Genomic DNA, 16,911 nt, shown 5'->3' on the forward strand with positions numbered 1-16,911 from the left:
TTTGACATAAAATTTCATGCAATAGTAAACCAGAAGTTTATTAAAAGAAATAGCACTCATCATAGTAAACTTGAAGTTTACGGGTACAGATAATTTTATCAGTTGACAAGACCATTTTGATCGTCCTGATTTAAATATGATGTGCTAATTGGGTATTAAAAACATATTGAAGAACTAGAAGATTCTTCAAGAATTTGTTTGTGTTGCTTGTTCTCATGATAAATTGATTACACCAGCTAATGTTGGGACTGAATCCTCAAAATTCTGAAAAATATAAAAGGTGAATGTGGGCCCCTTCACCTGCAATGTGATGTCTTAAATAGATGCATCTATTTAAGACAGTCACATGTATGTTTATTGTCAACTGGCAGTTTGACATTTACAAAGTTGCTTGCTCAAAATAATTGAGTTGGAAGCACAATTTTCAGAATATGTAATCAAGACAATCATCTTGATAATGCTGGTTTATATCTAAGTTGGTTTGGCATTGGATGCCTCCATAATACAGCTAAACCATTGCTTATGAGAACAGAGTTTCAGATGTTGGTCTGAGATATGATATATTGCATACAACAGCACTTGTATGCTTCAAATCAATAAATTTTGATAAATTCTCCCCTCATATTTGGTTCAGGGTCAGGAACTAGATATTTCCATCTTTTAGCATTTGATGTGCGGTACATGATTAATGGATATACCATGATGCACACAGATGGATTTTCCCAAAGAAAATGGGGACATATGTCACTAAAATAAGGGGGAGAGAATAAGCAGTTAAGAAATATGTTGTGAATTATCATCAGTATGATCCTCAGATAATTCAAGTCAAATGCTGGAAGCATTTGCTGACCCAACTATTTCATATTTCATTTGCAAAATGCTCTTAATGTCCCTGAAGGACAAAATCTACAGCGTGCATGGAGCATGGTAGACCAATCGGTTCCAAATAAAATAATCCTTGAAAAAGGGAGGAGCAAATGATCATAATAAGAAGGCAATGTGCTCTTGAAGAGCTACGACATAACACTTCATAAACCTTATGGGAGGTTCAGGTACCTGAAAATAATGAAGTGATGAGATCTCAGTAAGTTATGTCGAATTGCGAACCGATACAACATGATATCTTGTCGACAATATACAATATAGCGCACAATATTGTATAAGGTTGTGAGGATTTGATTTCTACGTCTCTTAAAGCATGTTGACGTAGAATAATTACCAAGTAAAATGATCCATCTTGGTAAACGTAATGTTTATTGGGCTAGCAGTCCAAACAACAGAAGATGTCACATTATTTATACTGATGGATGCTGTCACGGCCTATGTGGCTTACTTGATGAAATTTAAATGAAAATTCCTGAAGGATATAAAATGCCTGAAGCATTTGGTTTAAAGTCTCGGGAAATGTATTCAATCAGATTACAAAGATCATTATATGGTTTAAAACAATCAGGGCGTATGTGGTATAATCGCCTAAGTGAGTACTTGATAAATGATGCCATTTGTCCATGTGTTTTTATTAAGAAAACAAAATCAGGGTTCATTATACTTGCTGTTTATGTTGATGACATAAACCTCATTGGAACTCCAGAAGAGCTCCAAAAGGCGATTGAATATTTGAAGAAAGAATTTGAGATGAAAGATCTCGGAAAGACAAAACTCTGTCTTGGTCTGCAAATTGAACATTTCGCAAAAGTGATCTTTATACATCAATCTGCCTATACTGAGAAAGTTTTAAATCAGTTTTACATGGACAATGCGCATCCTTTAAGTACTCATATGGTTGTTCGCTCACTTGAAGTGAACAAAGATCCGTTCCGACCTCAGGAAGAAAACGAAGAGCTACTTGGTCCTGAAGTACCATATCTTAGTGCAATAGGTGCACTTATGTATCTTGCTAATGCTACAAGACCTGACATAGCATTTTCTGTTAATTTGCTAGCAAGATATAGCTCTTCTCCTACACGGAGGCATTAGAACGGGATTAAGCATATATTGCGATACCTGAAGGGAACTAGCGATATGGGTCTGTTTTATACTAATAAAGGTAGTACAGATCTTGTTGGTTATGCAGATGCAGGTTATTTATCTGATCCACATAAAGCTCGATCTCAAACGGGCTATTTGTTTACATGCGGAGGTACTGCTATATCATGGAGATCGACCAAGCAGTCCATTGTTGCTACTTCTTCAAATCATGCTGAGATAATCGCTATTCATGAAGCAAGTAGAGAATGTGTGTGGTTGAGATCAGTGATACATTTCATCAGAGACAGATGTGGCTTGAAGTGTGATACAAAAATACCCACAATATTATATGAAGATAATGCTGCATGCATAGCTCAATTAAAAGGAGGTTTCATAAAAGGAGATAGAACAAAGCACATTTCACCAAAGTTATTTTTCACACATGATCTCCAGAAGAATGGTGATATTGATGTGCAACAAATCCGTTCAAGTGACAATCCTGCAGATTTGTTCACTAAATCTTTGCCAACTTCAACTCTTGAGAAGATGATATTCAAGATTGGAATGCGAAGACTCCGACATCTGAATCTTGGTCTTCGTCAGGGGGAGTGAAATACGCGTAGTACTCTTTTTTCCTTAACCAAGTTTTGTCCCATTGGGTTTTCTTGGTAAGATTTTTAATGAGGCAGCTCTCAAAGCGTATTTCTAGATATGTGCACTCTTTTTCCTTCATTAGGACTTTTTCCCACAGGGTTTTTTTTTTAATAAGATTTTAACGAGGTACATCATCTATTAATGGACATCCAAGGGGGAGTGTTATAAATATCCTAAGTAGTGGATATCCATTAAGTTATAAATATCCCAAAATATTCCAAAATATCTCAAAATATCCCATGTCTTGTTGCTCCTATAAATAGGATGCACAGATGCAATGTTGAAAGAGCAGAAGTAATATAATCTGATATCCCTCTACATATTCTCTCTACATATTTCCTCTGTGTATTTACTTAATAGTTTTATTTTATAACACATTTAATAAATTAACAAAAAGAAACTCGTGGTGAAACTCATAATTGCTCCTAACAAACGAACCCACAGAAATCCACCTTCCACCTCCTTGAACCATGCTTAAGCTTCCCTTCTCTCAATTTACCCTACAAAGATTAATCAAGAAAGATACAAATTTAAAACATTGTAATGAGATTGAGAGCACAGCCCACGTGGCAGACCAAAAATTGTGTATAATGAAGTTATCTCTGGTACGATGAAGGATTCAAATTATGACAATGTGAATAAAGAGATGTATTAAGTAATTAAATATCTATACTGATTAACTTTATCTATTCTTAATCTTTATATAAGAAATTCGATTATGAATTAAGTATTGCATTCAACTCGAAATCGCGAACCCATTGTTGAATCTCTCTTGTAATGTATACTCATAAATTCGATAAGAAAAAATTAATTTGGGCACAGCATAAAGAATGTATAGAAGTTTACCTGGAGACTTGCAGCAAACGGAGAGAAGAACGATGAAAACAGCAACACCCGCTAATACTCCTACGACTATTGCTACTGTTTTCCCTGCTACGTCATCGTTGGATGGATCTGTTCACATAGGTACACACAATTAGCTCTTACATTAAATATAAAGAAATTTGCATAAAGACTCTAAGATAATGTTCTCTTGTTATGTTTAGCGAAATCCAACACCCCCCACAACCACCCGGGTGGCGGAGCAAGAATTCATACTAAGGGGTGTCAAAAAATATAGATCTGTCGTGATCCAGGCTCACAACCTTAGGGAGGTTTTGCAACCCCTTACCACTGTGCTAAGTCTACAACTTGTGTCAAGGAGTGTCAATACTGATATACATATCTATACAGTGTAAATTTCCTCGGGCAAGGGTACCCCCCCACCCCCCAAAAAAAAACATGAAAAATTTCAGTGGATCAAGGTCAACTAAATTCTAACAATAAAGTTATAAGTTAAAATAAGAGATGTTTTTTCTAGTCAAGTCTTATCGATTTTTATATGATATTTTTATTACTTGACGAGTCAAACAATTTATTAAACAATTTTGAAACACTTTTCTAAATATTTTAAATCATATAAAATTGTGATTTATAGAACTTTTATATAGTGTCGAAACGTATTATATGCTGGCTTTTTTTAAAATGAATTGGTCGATGTCCGAATTCATTAAAAAATTAATGCACTCCTGAGTCCCAGCTCATCGCCTTTTTAATCTTTTTGGATGAAAAGAGGCCACTAACATAATTACAGAGATAACGTATTTTGAGAAAAGGTTACTCATGTAATTACGGAGATGACTGAAGCTCAACAATATCTACCTTGACATTAAGAGCTTTAGACCTCATTTGTTTTCATTAAGATTAAGACGTCTGAATCTGAATGCACATCTGAATGATTAAGATGTTGTCTTTACATCTGAATACTGAATGATTAAGAATGTTTGTTTTTCAACATCTGAATGTGCAGAACATATTTATTTAAACAAAATAAATATACAATTCAAATAAAAAAGTAACTAAATAAAAATTTAATAAAACAAAAATATTATTTGACAAAAAAAATGAAACATTTATGTTCGCTAGTGATGGTGGAGATGCTTTGTAGTGGTGGTGGGTGGGGTAAGTGTGTGGTGGTGGGTTAGGTGGGGTATGGGTGGTGGGTGGTGTGGTGAGGGGGGGGATTAGGATGGTGTTGGTGGTGAGTAGGGGGGGAGGGATGGTGGTGGTGGTGGGGTGAGTCGTGGTGGTGTGTTGGTGAGGGTGGTGATGGTGGGTGGGTTGTTAGGGTGGGGGTGGTAGGGGGTGGGGTTTGGGTGGTGATGGTGGGTGGGTGCGTGGGTGGGTTGTTAGGGGTTGGGGTGGTGTTGTTGGTGAGTGGAGGTGTTGGGGTGGAGCCGGTGGTAAAAATTATTCATAAAAAAAGTACCTTTTAATGATGTTCAGACTTTGTTCAAGATCATAATGATTAAGACCTATTCAGACTAAAGGTGGCAACCGGTTCGGGCTAACCGGTTTTAACCGGTAACCGGAACCGGTAGAACCGGTTCCGGTTAACCGTGTAATTGTTTACCGGTCCGGTTCCAATATTTTGGAAACCGGAACCGGTTAAACCGGTAAAACCGGAACCGGACCGGTTTAACCGGTGAAAATTTAAAAAAAAAAAAAAAAAAAAAAAAAAGGAAAGAGCCGTTGGGCCTTAATGGACCGTTGGCAACGGTCCATTTGCAAAAATGGCCGTTGCCAAACGGTCAGTTTTTTAATTTTTGGCCTCCCAATTTTTTTTTAACACTTTAACCCATCCCCACCCCTATATAAACCCTTCTTGATTTTCATTTTAATTTACATCAATTCACTCTTCTTCATCTTTTTCTCAAATTTCAATCTCTCAATTATAGTTTCTTTGCAATAATTAGCCACAAAGTCTTATTATAGTTTCAACTTTCAATTATTAATTTTGCAATTATAATATTGTTGGTGGAGTTGGTGATTTTGCAACAATCCGAAGTAGCTTTGGTGGATTTGCAATTCTAGCCGCCTTCACTTTGTTGGAAATTAATCCGGCAATTTGGTACCTTCGTTCCAACTCTATCTTTATTTTTCGCAATTTAATTCTAGCAATTTATTTTTCGCAATTTAATTTACGCAATTTAATTCTAGCAATTTAATTTGTTGTAATTTATTTTCTTGTGATTTATTTGATCGTGATTTAAATTAATTCTATTTAATAATGTAAAGAGGTTAAGACGTGGTGCCGGTAGTAGTAGTCGTACTGTTAGGGGCGCGCTTAATGAGGAAACATTTGTGGAAGAAACACCTAATTTAGGTATTGATGTTGGTGGAAATAATCCACTTTTAGGTCATGAGGCAATGCAACAACATTTTACCGACACTTTTAATGAAGACTTAGATGATGATGATGAAACACAACCCCCCGAAAATCCCATAGGAGATACATGTCCTGCACAATCACATACACAAGACAAACCGCCTAGAACTCGTAAGCCAACAACTAAAGTTTGAAAATTTATGACTAAGAATAGGGAAAACCAAACAGCTACGTGTACCCTATGTGGACAAGTATTTAGTTTTAAGCAAGGAACTGGTAAGGATGGTGAAACAAGTACACTAAATGGTCATATGAGAACCAAACATATGGATATTTGGGGAGAACAAACGGGTTCAAATGTGGGGGGGATTCAAATGACGATAGACCCACGAATCGGTAGAAATTTTAAGTATGACAAGAAAAAAGAACGCGTAGAAATAGCTAAAATGGTAGCTTATGATTGTTTACCATTTTCCTTTCCCTCGGGTTTGGGGTTTGTTACTTACATTCAACGTTGGTATAACCCGTTATTTGAGGGTATTCCTAGAAGTACTTGTAGAGCCGATGTTATAGATTTGTTTAAAAAATATAGATTTTATTTGCGCCATGTATTTAATTCTTTAAATTGTAATGTTTGTCTTACCGCTGATTTGGGTCTTAGTATTAACCATTTAGATTTTTTTGCTATTACATGTCATTGGGTTGATGACAACTGGGTTATGCAAAAAAGAATTATAGTTTTTTTATATGACGAAGGAAAAGGTCGTCACGATGGAAAATTTTTAGCCGATTCAATGTCTACTATAATGAGATTTTTTAACATTTATAGAAAAACACTTTGTATTGCTTTAGATAATGCTTCTAATAATACAAAGGCAATTGGTCTTTTAAAAAGAGAAATAAACCCTCCTCTAAGAAATATTTTTCATGTAAGATGTAATTGTCACATTTTAAATTTAATTGTTAAAGATGGTCTTGTGCATTTTGATGATTATGTTCAAAAAGTTAGAAATGCTGTTGCGTTTCTTTTTTGTAATGCTAATAGGGGAAGAATTAGAGATTTTAAGAATGCTTGTGTGGAAAATAACGTTAGACCTAGGAAAATTTAAGTAGAAATTGAGACTAGGTGGAACTACACTTACATTATGCTACAACAAGCATATGAGTATAGGATTCTCATACAAAAAGTTCACAACAAATATAATACTGATAGTGAGGATTGGTTAACTTTTAGGCATTGGGAAGATGTTAAAGAATGTATTGAACTCTTAGAAAATTTTTATAATGCAACTCTTGCTTTTTCTAGACAATTTTATCCCACGGTAACCGGAATTTTAGCCTACTTAGCGGAAATAGCTAGAGTTTTACAAGAGTATAAATATAAACCCGATTATCAAGTGGCTATTTTTGAAATAATAATCAAATTTAAGAAGTATATTTTCCCATCCCAACTTTATTTATATTGGGTTCCCTTTTAAATCCTTATTTAAAAGTGTCTTATACTAAAAATTTGGTTAGTCAAATTTATACATTTTTAGAAATTGAAGAGGGAGTTCAACCATCTTTAGCTGAAGCCGATCTCGCTATTAATGATGAGTTTAGAAAATTTTTTACTCATTATTCTAGTTTGGAAGAACGTGCTACACCCGTTGCTCCACGCCCTACTACTTCTCAGAGTAGCAAAAAGGGCTTGTCGGGTTTAAAAGTTTTACATTCACAGCCAACTTCTTCTTCTACTGCAAACTTTGATGAATATAACTTTTATTTGATGCAGCCAAATGTGTATATCAACCAACTGGATGAGGTGGACGTCTTAGCATGGTGGAAGAAGTACAAGGCAAGCTATCCGGTACTTTCAAGAATGGCTCGAGATATCCTTACGGTTCAAGTATCAACCGTGGCTTCGGAGAGCGCATTTAGCCAAGGAAGACAGCAAATTGGAGACCATAGACATTCATTATCCGGCTTTAGCTTGCAAGTACTAGTGTGCATTCGAGATTGGATTAGATCGGAGCGACGCAACCAAAACTCAGAAGCGGAGGAAGGCGAAGAGGAAGAAATTGAAGATTTGATAGCTAGTGGACCGGACCAAATGGAAGACTTTGAAGATATTTCCATGACCGAATATGATGTGGGGGAAATTAACGAAATGGTTCAAAATTGGTGATTTTATTATTCTGCTATTTTTGTACAACTCATGTATTATTTGCAAGTTAAAAAAAAATACAACTTGCAAATAAATGTTATCCAAGAATGAATAAAATATATGGCTCATTGAGCTTTCTTCTATTTACTTGTGTTCATATTTTTACTTTTATTAAGTTAGGAATATACCTAAAATATACTAAGAATATACTTATAAGTATATTAAGTTATATAGTATACTTAAACATATATAAGTATATATAGAAAAAATAGTATATATAGTATATAAGTAAGTATATATAGTATATAGTACATATATATAAGTATATAAATATATATAGTATATATAAGTTATACATATATATAGTATATATATTAAGTTATACATATATATAAGTATATGTAAGTTATACATATATATGTATACGAAAAGCACTATTCTGTATTGCTGACTTGCTGTTAGGTTGTTAGTCAGTAAATATTTAAACTTTAATTATAAAGTTGTATAACATATGTAAATATACCTACAATATACAAATAAATACTATAATATATATATATATATATATATATATATATATATATATATATATATATATATATATATATATATATATAATACAAAAAACAAAAACAAAAAAAGATTTTAAGCACTCCAAACCGGACCGGTTCCGGTTTGGAGTTTAAAACCGGTAAACCGGAACCGGCCGGTTAACTAACCGGTTACCGGTCCGGTTCCGGTTGGAACCGGTTAACACCTTTAATTCAGACCAAATAAATTTTTAGATCTTAATATAAACAAATGCATTTAATAGTATAAGATCTGAACCATTCAGATTCAGACCTCCATTAAATGCAAACAAATGAGGCCTTAATTTGGCATATCGGTTGGCCCCGTTCATCTTCGATACACGATTGCTTGATCAATGAATTATTATGCGCTCTTTCAAGATGGCTGCTTCTAGGTTTTTCTTACTTACCGTTTTTAAATGGCAATATTGAAGTGCTACTTTTAAGGCAAATCATAGAAGATATGACTATGAACTCTGTTTTATGTAGGGGTTTTGATCTACTTTCTTGCACAAATGCTACTTGAGGCCATCTTGAAATGATATAAAGGCGCTTTATGTGCGATAGGAACAAAGTGGCAGGTGAAGCATAAAAGAAAGAGGGAATAACAACTTCAAAAACAAAAAGAGACATAATGGCGGCCAAATTCCCTTGAGATATCAAATAAAGTGAATTATTCCTAACTTTATGCGGTAGGAACATTTTTATATAATCTGTTTTTGAAAAATGTGAGTGATTCTTTTTTTATCCTGCATTATATAACTAAAGGAGAAATGCTTGAACCCTTACCCTTGCGGATAAATTCAGAAGAATTTGCTAATTAGAAACACAAAACCGATTACAAAAGAAATAAAGCTGAAGTAATTAAAAAAGAAATAAATTCAAGGAAATTCCCACAAAATTACTAATAAACGTAAGGAGTTGTGACGCTAAAAAATGGTTTTATATCGAATTTACGCAATAGTATAATTCCCTTATTCAAATTGAAAGTTTTAATCCCCATAAACTGAATAACTAATTTTTTTGTATATAACTACAATTCACAAGATAACAAAAAAAAACCTATAATATGAGTATCACACTTTAATATCATGCATGAGTTTCAAGTTTAACTTTCCTATTGAATAAACCAGCAAAAAACTCTTCCGCCAACCTTGTATCACTCTAAAAAATGAAAGGAAAACAATGGAATTTAACTTATACTATATAGATAGTGCAAAGAGCTTTTAAACTGTTAATATATTTTAATCGGTTAATGTGGCAGATAACTTACCTTGTCTCTAAGTTATTAATTCTATTTTTCATGAATAGAGTTACTCGTAAATCTTTTTTAGATAATCATTTTATACTATCAGCGTACAGAAGTTAAATACTCACCGGAGGAGTGAGAGTAACCAGAAGCCCAGTATCTAGCATAACATTGACCCAAAAAAACATCAGCAGCAGCAGCAGCACCACACATGTCCTTTAACTTCATAACAGCTTCAGAAACACAAGCAGAACAATCTTCCGGACTCAAATCACCCAAACACTGAGCAAATCCTTCAATCGAACCCGAACTGCTAACCTTAAAACCTGCCACCCCACCACCACCTTGCATTAAATCAGCAAGAACCTGATCCCTATGCCTAACGAATTCACTATCTCCTCGAAGTTGATTCTTGCTACACTTGTTATACCTGTTGAAAATATAATTAAGTAAATAAAAGTGTGCGCTCTCTAACGGTTTAAGCTTTTAGATTAGACTGTCACACACTTCAACATGCTATCACAGCAGCAAGACGTGTTTTCAGGTGTTTTTTCATGTGCTTGGCCATGACAAAAAGAATCAGGCTCACACGTGATGAAGCGTATGTGTTGATAGTATAATTAAACAAATAAAAGTGTCTCTCTTTAAGAACAGTACCTTAAACTCGTGTCCGATTTACCAAGAAAATCTTCGTGCTCGTATCTCACATAACAATCATCTAATTGCAAAATAGCCCCAAAATTGTAAGGACAAACTATGTTCATTTGGCCAACTGCACTTGCCACACATGTTGAGCAGTCTTTTAATTGTAGGTCACCGTTACATTGGTACAAACCGTAAATAGTCGATTCTTGAGGGGCTGCACTGTCATTTCCAAGAGCATAGCTATTGTAAAGAGTTTGAGAAGAGGAGATAACTATTGAGGAGAGTAGAGAGTTTAAGCTTGAAACAAAAGGAGAATTTGGTTCATATTTGTCTTGTGAACAACCAGCATAGATAAAAGTGTGAGCTTTAACAAGGTGATTATTAGGGGTTGTCGTAAAGAGTAGGAAAGTGTAGAAGAAGTAGAGGAAGAAAATTGAAAGAGAAGAAGAGAGTTTGAATAAAGGTAACAAGTGTTGTGGAAGGTTTGTGATGATCAGCATTTCTGTTTTCTCCTTTCTGGGATTTTATGAAATTTGTCTTCCTTTTATATTGTTCTTTTTTTGGTTGGGTCATTGGCACTTATGCCCTATTTTGTGCTCTTTTTTTTAATATTTAGCCCTCATAACAAACATTTTTTTCGCAGGGCATGCATAAGCTTACATTTTAGCATCATAATATTCCATGAGTTATGCTTCATGACTAAAGAACTTATGTCCACTAGCCTCTAAGCATAAATTTGATATTCGATTGCTAAAGGACAAATATTAAAGACCGCCGGTCCATTTGAAGGACAAAAATTAAAGACCACCCCATTTGAAGGGGATTCGTGCAATTTCTTCTTTTTGATTTGGATGCTTTAATTTGATTTTGTGAACTTCGAGGAAAATAGTTAAATTGAATAAATTAAAGTGGTTTTTTTTAATAAATAAAAAAACATTTTTGCGCTTTTACTCTGTGCACATTTGGTATCTTTGGGACTCTATTGTTTTATAGGGATAAACCAATCCTAGACCCTGGCGAGTACTTATGATATGGTTTTTAGTAAAATACTGAACAAAGAACTTTAGTTAATTGTTTACTATACAGGTATAGCAGGTGGATTCTAGATTATCCCGCTTTTGTTACTTCAAATTAATTCTATAGGAATCAGTTGAAAGAAAAGTAATTCTATAGGAATCCGAATATATTCCTATCTTATTAACAACCATCAAGATGGGCTTGGTCATGAAGTTAGCTCAACCTAACCCACTAATCATGTAGGATTACGCTAAGAAATTTCAGCCCATTTAAAACTGAACTTTCTCAGCCCTGCTCCAGAAGGCTTGCTGGCTTGATGAGATCGGGTTGGGCTTGCTCGTGAGGTTACGCATAAAAAAATGGAAAATGTACTGGACATAACTATCTCTAAGACTTATTTATTAATAATAGCTACTTTTTATTTTATTTATTGGTAATAGCTTAAATTAATTTCAAAATTACCGGTTGTAACTGATCTACAAGTGTCTCTGTATTTCCCTAAAGTTACGGCCCATGTTCCCCAATAACTCCCAATCTCTTCTCTTTTCAAATTAATTTCTCTCCCATCTTCAATATCTTCAACCGTATTATACGCCCATTATCTATCATCATTATTATCACGATTCCATCTTCCTTAATCGTTACCCACACAGTGTAGGTAACGAATTTTAATAATTTATTAGAATTTTTTTACTTTCTTTGTTGTATTTCTCTATATTTATTCTTATATTTCATCGTTTTCTTTGTTTCTTTTTCATTCCTTTTTTTTTTTTTTTTTTTTTTCCTGTTTTCAGCCATTGTTAGAGTCTTTAAAACAAGATCTAATTATCCATTTTAATGGCGGAAAGAGATACTCCAAGTAGGAATACTCGAGGTAGTCCTCATGCTTATGATGGTCCTAGTTTCTCTTTGGGATTTTCACAACAACAACTTCCAATTGCAGGAGAATTTGCTAAAATTGCTGCTGAGAGAAGAAGCAAGAAGATTCATGCCCCATCAAGGATGCGTCAACTTCCTCCAACTGAAGTTCCAAAACGGAGCAACCCAAAAGATGATGTACCAGTAAAAAAAGGTTCTAAAGTTGCTCAACAAAATAAGAGAAAAGTAACCAAGCCTTCTTCAGACGTTAAGGGTAAAAATGTTGTTAAAGATGTAGATCTGGAAGAGGATGAACAGGTATTGATGAATTTTTTCGATTTTGTTGTTTTGTATTTCACTATATTTCTGTATATTTCGACATAATTGGATATGCAATTCAGTATATTTTCGTGTATTTAATAAAATCTATATGTGCATCAACTGTAATTTACATCATATACAACATAACTGTGGAAGTTGTTTTTCGTGATTAATTGTATTTCATTATATTTCTATGTATTTTCACAAGTACATATGTTTACTATTCTGTACTTCTTGATTTTAAAAGATGTGTTAGTTGTGTTATGCAATTTTTTTTTTGTGTGTATATTTTTCTTGGATATGCAATTCAGTATATTTCTTGTGTGTGTCTATGTTTTATACAATTGTTTCAGCCTTAACTTAGTGTTGCATTTTTATTTTAGGATCCTAAATTCTATTTTAGGAGTCATCCTGAAGAGGCTCCATCGATGCAACGGTACACTAATATCGAGGTGTTCAAAGATATCAAGAGTAAGCTAACTATTGCACAGTTAGAGATCTTTTCCAAGACAATATTTGGGAAATTCCTCGGAATGTAGCACCTGGAGGTTCAAGCACAAATTTTTAGGTGCTTCATGGTAAGAGAGCTCAAGGAGAGCACTTCTGATTGCTTTACAATTGATATAAATGGTACCTGTTGCACCTTATTTTTACCAAGGCTAAACAAAGCACAACTTATGGAGCTCTGAAATAATTAATTATGTACAGAGTCGCCACCTAGCATTTAAGGTATACTAGGGTACCTATAAATTATTAATATATGCAGCTTAACATGGTCTACGAAAATAAGTGAGATTCTAGGTAAGGGTTCAAATTATTCCGAAGGGAAGGTGTTAGGCATCCTTCAGAATCCACAAATGTGGTTCCCGGCTGGACCAATTTAACTATTCGAGGGATGTGTAAAAAGGCTTGATTATTACTTACAAAAATTAGTAGAATTTAGACTAAAGAATAACTAATATGACTATTCACATAAATAATCGTGCAATATGTATTTTTTACATATGTGATATAATAATTACTTTTTAAAAAAAAGGTTATGTGCAACTTAGAAACTTGGGTATGTGACAAAGGTATAAAAAGAAAATGGACATGAAATTATTTTGCACTCGAAGTGAGTTAACTAATTTAACTAGTTAAGTATGTACGCTTAATCAATTAATTATGAGAGTACATTCTAAAGCCTAAATATTGAGGCAAATCACCCTATTTATTCACTTAAGTGTGCTAAGCTATTGAATTAAAACTCTAGCGAAACATGATAACTATAAGAATATTAGCTACAAAAATAATAACTGCCTAAAATTAATTTGTCTAAAATACATAAAATTTAAATCACCTAAGCAGATCATAAATAAATACAACCAACCTACACCCTAAAAAGTAAAGTTTCACTATATTTTATGCTTGCATAATTTAAGAATGTAAAAGAAAATATAAACAAAGAATTTAAGAAGCTATTTGAACTTCTTTTGAGTGCCATCTTCAAAAAGTAACTCCGGATACCTGCGTGAGACTTAATAAAAATGTTAGTAAGAAAATAAATAACTATCGGATGAATTAAAGAAATAATGAATAAACTTAAGCCTTGGAAATCGACGAAAATTTCTTCATCGGCCAATTTAACGCATACTGTTGAACCGAACTTAACACTAACTCTAGTCATACAAAGACTTTAATTAATTAACTAGAAACAATATTAAGCACCATGAAAATCCAAGGCATAAAGTGGTAAACAAAAGGCATACTTAAATAACAATTTGAAATAGTAACCACACTCAGTGCTTAATAAGGTCATTCTGATTTCTTATACACTGGAGAGAGCCAACAAATCCCAACTTCCACGGGCTTTGCTGAATAAAAGCAACAAGAAACAAGCAATCCCAATCTTCCCAAGTGTTATGGCCAAACAAGGACATATTGGTAAATATATATACAGCAAGCGCAGCCCATTTTTTCAGATCAATCAACATCAATAAAACACTAAGGTTCAGAACTCTTAAAAAGCAGCAATCTTATTGTGTCATTTCCACCTTGTAATATAAAGGGACATGAAAGTACTATTTGCAAATATCAAATTTAGTAGTATGCGGAAGCAGATAAATTAAAGAGCCTATATAGTCCTTTGTTCATTTTTCAACTAAAAGGGGTTGTTGATTAGAGCAAAACGAATTCATGGGCATACCGTAGATTGTCAACCATTTATTTTCCGGCGTAGTACGCCAGAGTTTCTTTTCCGTTCAAACCGCGTTGCTTCGATGGTAACGAGCTCATGGTGACCGGATTTTTTTTTTAGTGTTTTCGTGATGGGATAACAGTGGGGAGAAGAGGGGGAAGGGAAGCGTTGGTGGTCGCATGGCTGGTTTCGTGGCTATTTGGTGTGATTGGGAGACGAAGAAGGAGGTGTGGTTGCTCGCTGGCTGCTCCGGTTCACCGGAGCTTGAAGCTCCTCGACGGAGTAGCGAAGAAGATGAAGTGGGGACTGTTTTGGTGTCGTTTGGTTAGGAGTCGTGGCTGGCGCTGTGGTTAGGTAGGTTGGTGTGCACGCTGAAGGTGGTGTTCGCCGGAGTGGTGGTCGGCGGCAGTGAGGGTGATGGTCGGCGGCGACTAGGAGAGAAATGGGGGGGAAAATGTTTAGGTTTTTTTAGAGAGAGAGAGAAAAATCTGATATGTTTTAGGTATGGAGAATAATGAGGGGAAAGAAAGAAAGAAAAAATCTGAGAAGTGTAAGTGTGTGTTGTGCCAATATGCATTTGATCCCATCATTAAATTAACCCCCCCTTTTCTTATAATATAAACAAACATCCCTTTTTATGCCCAAAAATAATGAAGCCATACCCCTTTGTCCCCAACCCATCATCTCAATTAACTCTCTTTTTCTTTTTTTAAAAAAAAAAGAAGTGATGAGATCTTGACCTGACCAAATTTTACTCTGCGTTTAAAAATTAATTACTCCGATTTTCTCTGCACTGTCGAGCTGTACTAAAATATAGTTGATTAATACACATATAAATAATAATGTAAGTATAAAATATAAATAGTAATGTATAGGATAAAAAAATATATTGCTATAAAGTTAAGAAACAATTATTAATTTCACGAAAATGGTAATATTACGCTATACCTGTGCACAATAATGACTCTTGAAAAAATGACAATAAATTAATAAAATTCCCAAAATAAGGACAATCATCAAAAAATGTAAAAAATGTGTGAAAAATGTATTTCGTGCTCTTTAACGAATTAGGGTCCCCCAAAACGTTAATTTTAAGCACGTCGAGCCAAAATTAGGTGTCAACAACTTGTCCCTCTTCGACCGGAGACGGTGAAAGAGTTTTCGGACGAAGACGTTGACATTCAACAGTACCGTATTGAGATTTACCATGAGAGAATTTGCCCTTATGAGCGGGCTAAATTGTGTAGCCGATGAAGGTGAATTTACATACGATGAGGAAAAATCGAATAGGATTATGGATGATTATTTTGGTGGAACTAGGAGTAAAGTAAAAAGATTGGAGTTCATTGATTGCTTTAAGAATAAGTGTTGGGGAGATAATGATGAGGACGCTGTTAAGTTTGCAATTTTGTTTTTTATAAATACATACATCTTTTGCGGTGAGCCTAGGAAAACGAATATACCAAGGGTTCATTTTGAAGTGGTTGAGGATGGAAGGTATGTAGATTATCCATGGGGCAAAGAAGCTTTTAACGAGTTGATTAGAAGCATCAGCAAGAAGTATTCTGCCACAACACAGTATTATAGGATCCATGGGATGCCACTGGCTATGCAAGTTTGGCTTTATGAGTGTTGTTCAAGAGTTCCATCGTATCTCGCTATTAAATCCGGAAATTCCATTCCAAGAATGTTGAATTGGAGGTCCATCGACAGTCAGCCCAAATATAATATTTTGATGGAAGGCATTTTTAGAGACGACAAACAGTCGGTAATATTCGAACACTCTAACTTATTTTTATGTTTTTTCATAGCATTTTATTTTGCAATTATGCCTTACTGATTTTAGTTTGTACTCCACTGTTCTACTGTCGTATTTATTGCTTTTCTGCTGGTTTTTTTTCCTGGTTTTTTGTATTTCACTATATTTCGGTGTATTTCCTTTTGCATTTTCACCATACTTTTTAAATTTCACTATATTTCTTTGTATTTCCATGTTTTTCAGTGTTCAAAATGTAAGTGTGAATAGTTTTATAACACACTAATTAAATATTTATTTCACACTAATTAAATACTGATTAAATACTGATTTTAGTTTGTACT

General features: G+C 34.3%; 1 protein-coding gene across 1 annotated transcript; it reads right to left on the reverse strand.

Moving 5' to 3' along the window:
• Positions 1-2,847: 2,847 nt before the first annotated feature.
• Positions 2,848-11,004, reverse strand: LOC132645733 (plasmodesmata-located protein 8). Its single transcript, XM_060362893.1, has 4 exons — positions 10,452-11,004; positions 9,923-10,224; positions 3,469-3,576; positions 2,848-3,122 (listed from the first exon to the last, which is right to left on the reverse strand). Exons 1-4 carry the CDS (start codon positions 10,937-10,939, stop codon positions 3,118-3,120), a joined length of 903 nt encoding a protein of 300 aa, XP_060218876.1. The 5' UTR covers positions 10,940-11,004; the 3' UTR covers positions 2,848-3,117.
• Positions 11,005-16,911: the final 5,907 nt, after the last annotated feature.

The sequence above is a fragment of the Lycium barbarum genome, chromosome 6 (genome assembly GCF_019175385.1).
Source record: "Lycium barbarum isolate Lr01 chromosome 6, ASM1917538v2, whole genome shotgun sequence".
In the NCBI taxonomy this organism is placed as follows: Eukaryota; Viridiplantae; Streptophyta; class Magnoliopsida; order Solanales; family Solanaceae; genus Lycium; species Lycium barbarum.